The sequence below is a fragment of the Nestor notabilis genome, unplaced genomic scaffold (genome assembly GCF_000696875.1).
Source record: "Nestor notabilis isolate BGI_N333 unplaced genomic scaffold, ASM69687v1 scaffold32246, whole genome shotgun sequence".
Classification (NCBI taxonomy): Eukaryota; Metazoa; Chordata; class Aves; order Psittaciformes; family Psittacidae; genus Nestor; species Nestor notabilis.
In genome coordinates, this window is record NW_009933889.1 from 142 (window position 1) to 5,343 (window position 5,202).

The 5,202-nt window shown below is 43.7% G+C and overlaps 1 protein-coding gene across 1 annotated transcript in view; it reads right to left on the minus strand.

Moving 5' to 3' along the window:
• Positions 1–234: 234 nt before the first annotated feature.
• Positions 235–5,202, minus strand: part of LOC104407725 (calcium uptake protein 1, mitochondrial-like) — a gene marked incomplete at both ends in the record, with an annotated part of 31,910 nt that continues 26,942 nt past the window's right edge. The window contains 2 exons of the mRNA XM_010017078.1: positions 235–330; positions 2,118–2,315. Coding sequence (XP_010015380.1) covers positions 235–330; positions 2,118–2,315 — 294 coding nt within the window. The remainder of the gene's footprint in view (positions 331–2,117; positions 2,316–5,202) is intronic.

Consider the following 5,202-nt stretch of genomic DNA (forward strand, 5'->3'; position numbering starts at 1 on the left):
AACCCAAAACCCATTGCTTTTTAGTCAGTGGGGACCCATAGAGGGAGCACAGGACTCCAGCATAAGGTAAAAAAATACTTCAGTGCCTCCTTGTTGCCTGCCCTTGGAGTGAACATGGCAGAGGGAAACCAGAGCTGGGCAACAAACAAGGACAGAATAATGTCTATTTACAAGGATGGAATCATCTCTATTTCCCTTCCCTTTGTGTTTGAGCTTCAGCCTATTTTTCTTAACCTTAAAAAGTATTTCATTTGTTTCCATTTGTAGAGGTGCTGAGGAATTGACACTTTCCAGTTCAAAAAGAACATTGTCTTCAACCAGCTTATGACCCTGCAAACACAGAACCACACCACCGGAATTAAAGAGCAGTTAAATTAAGACAGTGAACTGGACATCTACCTCCATTAAAAAATAAAAAATAAAAAAATCAGTCCTTGGGTCAGTTTCTTTCTTAGATCTGTAGAAGTCCAAATAAAAAAGGAATAAATTCAGCTAAAGTTTGCAACAACTGACTTAATAGGAACTTAATGAAATGCTGTTCATTAGCTGGATCACGCGACCTGAGCATGCAGACATTCACACGTCAGACTGAAGCGGTATTGAGCTCTAATACTGTTGGCTTTACAGGTTACGGTTGTGGGACAATCTTCTTGTGCACAAATCCTCATTTCTGCTGCAAATAAAAGCCTGGCTTTAGTCAAGCCAGGTCAAACCTTTGAGCCTGCTGCAGAGAAGGGCACTGTTTCTAATTGAGTCAGCTCCATTTGGGAACTGAGATGCAGCTGTACTAGCTTTATTCAAAAGAACCAAATTTTAAAGCTTAATGCTTAAATTTAGGCTATGTGACTAGAGGTAGAAGATTAGGAGCTGCTATTAACTCATAGTAATGCAAAGAAAAAAAGGACACCTTCAATTCGATTCAAAAGTAAAAAACTCAGAAGAGATGGATGACATTTTTTATAAAGCACATTAATCCAGGAACGAATAATGGAGGTCATGTAACAGAGATCACCTATTTAGAAGGATTCAAACAAGGCTTGAACACTTACATTGCAGAAATATTCAGAATAGTGAAGCAAAAAAGAAGGCAACGTCAAAAGCAAAGGTGAAGAGTTTTGGTGATGCTGTAAACCCTGGTCATCCAGGACACAGCTCACTCATTAGGACTGACACAAACCTTCCTCAGCAAGGTAGTAACTGTCCTGGGTTCAGCTACAGCAGTCATTTTTTCTCCTTCTTAGTAGCTGGTGCAGGGCTGTGTTTTTGACTTTCAGTCTGGGAACAATGCTGATAACACCGATGTTTTTAGTTGTTGCTCAGTAATGTTTACTCTGACCAAGGACTTTCTCAGTCTCATGCTCTGCCAGGGAGGAGGGGAAGCCAGGAGGAAGCAGAGACAGGACACCTGACCCAAACTGGCCAAAGGGGTATTCCATACCACAGCACGTCATGCCCAGTATAGAAACTGGGGGGAGTTACCCGGAAGGCCCAGATCGCTGCTCGGGTCGGGCTGGGTATCGGTCGGCGGGTGGTGAGCGGTTGTGTCCTTTTCCCTTGTTATTCCTCTTATCATTATTATTGGTAGCAGTAGTGATTTGTATTATACCTTAGTTACTGGAGTGCTGTTCTCTCAACTCGTGGGAGTTACATTCCTCCAATTCTCCTCCCCATCCCTCCGGGAGCGGGGGGAGGAAGGAAAAGGGGGGGAGTGAGCGAGCGGCTGCGTGGTTCCAAGTTGCCGGTTGGGCTTGAACCACGACAGTAACATACCCCACATTCCCTCTATTGTGGGTTATTTTTTTTCCTAAAGCAGCTCAGTCATCTCCAGTGGTAGTGCTAAAGGAACAGCAAGGCAAGCACGACATGGAGGGACATGCACCCAGGCCATGCTGACTGCTGCTGCAACTCCACAAGAGCAGCTATGGACAAAAGCTGGAGATGTTCCTGACAAGCGCCACAGGCAGCAAAATATTCATCAGATCCACGAATGCTATGAGCTGCAGCTGTAGTAATTCCCTCTGAACCCTTCCTACACTCTTGCTCTTCCTCCAGAAACCACATCATGCAGCATCATCTATGCTGTACTGCCCTCTCCCATGAGTAAAAATAACCCAAACCTCAAGCTTCAGAATATCATGCTGCAGTTTGCGCTGGAAATCGAGGAAGTGGGAGATGGTCAGCTTCCCTTTCAGATCTGCTCCAAAGAAGTATGTTGTCAGTGCAGAGTTGAAGCCAGTTTTCAGTGTGTTCCCTGTTGTAGACCGGTCTCTGTGGCGCATGCCCATGCTGGTTTGTGAACGAATGATGCTCTGAACCTAAAAATAAGAAGGAGGATGCTAGCATCAAAAACACCACTGGGGCTTATACTAGTCAAGCATCAGTACAAAGTACACCATGCTTTGCTGTGTGATCTTTTTCTTCCTGAAATAATTCTTGAAAGACATAACTTAAAAATTTGGCTGAACTTAGGCTTTGGGTTTTTTTTCAGTTCTCTTTAAAGAAAGAATAGAACAAAATGCTTAAAATGACTCTTAAGAAACAGTTCACCCAGATTGCAGATTAGCTTTCTAGTGCCGATCCTATGCCTGGTCAGCAGAGAGCAGCTTTTTCCCAGCAAAGTTGCAGGAGGAAAGAAAGCCAAGACAACTGTGGAGAAGAAAAAAGCCTACACACATTTTGGAGCTTCCATCCTTACTGTACTGCACATCCTTGTTAGCTCACACCAACCCCAATAAGCTCACATTGTATTTCCTTTCCCCTTGTGTACAAAAACAGGGGTTTTCTAACGCAAAGGCACCCATTCCATGCTGCCTGCCATTTTCTACAGCAGCTAGAATCCTCCATCCCTGAGGCTGTGCAGCAAGCTAAGCTGCAGGCAGGCTCTGATTCGCAGGCAGAGACTGACCCACCCAGAGCAAAGGCTGGGTCAGTCTCACAGAAGTCCCACAGGCTGCATCAGCCCAAATACAGTACCAACGGCCGCACCAGCAGAATAAATGATGCAGAAGTATCTGAGTTACCAGCAGACCAGGATATTTGCACAAAGACAGTCAAGTGTGAAAGCACACATTATAACAGCAACATCTCAGACAAACCACACAGGCAACCATCCTCCTTCTCCCCTGAGCTCTCAGCAGTGCCCTGGTGCCTTCTTGAAAGAACTGCTCACCTTGAGCAGATGCTATGACACAGAGCAAGGACATGCAAGACAACTTCCCTGACCCCTACAATATGGCAAAAGGTTGAACATCAAGGATGCCACAGTCTGAAAAATCAAGAGTTTGTTATTGTAAGGGTCCTGTGCTAATTTAAGGGGGCAACCAAGCCAAATATGCACTTGCCTCCTCTCTCCATCCCCAAGTATGCTACCACCCCTTCCCAGCACCTGCCCATCTGAATGATTATCGCAGGGCTATGAGAAGCCAGGCTTATTCTCTGTGTAACAATTCATGTCTTCCAACAAAGCAGCAGGATTAATTTTAAGGATGAGTGTGAGATAGGGGGTAAAAAAAGCCACCTGGTGTGCTGCCTGGCACTCAGCATAGCCTCGACAGCACAGAACTTCCTGAAGCTCCAGCAAACACTGCTGCTTTGCCAATGCGAAAAGAAGTGGGACAGAAGAAAGAAAAACAGCTGCCAAAAGCTCCAGCTGTCGAAAGGATGCCAGAACCTTGTTACCATGGTATATGGTGTGTTCAGTTTTTTCCTAATAACAGAGCGAGCACTGAAACAACCCCAAAGGGGATGCTCCGGAGGAGAACACTGTGTGTTGCTGCTGGGCTTCCCCGACTTGAAAAGCTGCCTCTGAAACACAGACTGCTGGCTATTCTTCCACTACAAGGAAAATCAAGTCAAATCTGAGGGGGGAAAAAAAATACAGAAAAAAGGTTTTGGGTCTTTTTTTTAAATACGCATTGTGATGTGAGGAAGGGCTTTTGCCCTGCAAATAGCAACTCCTTATTTTGCTTTGTGCTCCACTTTAACTGCAAGCTCTGCAAGCACATTTAGGAGACAAATATTTATAAACTGTCTGAAGCAAGGCAGTTTATGACCAGCTTGGAAAATTGCCCCTGTTTCTGCAGAAGTGAGTGTTTACCACATTGCAGACCGTTCAATAGAGCATGTTTTCCTGGGTGTTATTTATATGGCATCCTACACCACTCTTTCTCTCAGAAAAGAAAGGAAAAAAGCGTCGGACAGTTTGAAAATCCATCTGTAGGAACCAGAGCCAAAATTATTCAGCTGGTCCCTATTTTAGGCAATCCATCTAATACCCAGGAAAGCAGGCAACCACTGCAAGAAGCTGCCTTCCAACCCAGCCAGTGCTGTCCTCCCCCACAGTTCATCGATCGTACTCTGATGTGAAGCACAGAGATACTTCCCTGTCTTTTGTATGTATTTCAGCCTAAGTGTTTGAGCAACGTTCCACCTTTTGCACCAGACAAGGGGAAGGAAAAAAAAAAAAAAAAAAAAAAGAAGAAATCAATGAAAATAGTTAGTGGTTTGAGAAGAAATCACAAGTAACACTGCCTGCGAGTTTACTACTTTTCATTCAGCTTTTTAATTAAAACTAGAAAAGTAAACAAACAATTTATATGCAGAAAGATGAAAAGTTGAAGTTGATACTGATGCAGGCACCAAGCTATTCAGTGCTATGCACTAATCATGTGCATCAAGTGGGGAAAAAAAAAATCTGAGGCTCTTCAGTGAGGCCTGAAGAAATTCAATATTTTCTTATTAGGTAGTTGAAGCCTCTGACTTGCCTGTGTATTAGCTGAATTACTGCAAGTAATTTTCTTTCTTGATGAATACTCTTAAGGTTTTGCAGACATTAACGAGAAGAGAAACCTGCTGTTGGCTGTCTCCAAAGACTACATATGAAAAAGGAGTATGAAATTCATTTCCATGTGCTCATAGCTATCAGGGACAGTACAACGCTTCTCTGACGACCCTCTTCCTTCCCTTCTTTTTCTACCCATTCTCCTCAAAGCAATATTGCTCTTTTAAACTGTTGTTACCTCTGTCAGCAAACCTCCTTGAAGGGCCAGTTCTAGCTGCCCTTATCAGGTAAGATGTTTATGGGACAAATCTGCAAACCCTGCCATCCTTCATGTTTACTCAGACATTTACATAGGGAGTGAAACAGAGTATTTACGCAAATTGTTGTGCGTGTTATATTATATATGTGGGTTTTGTTATATA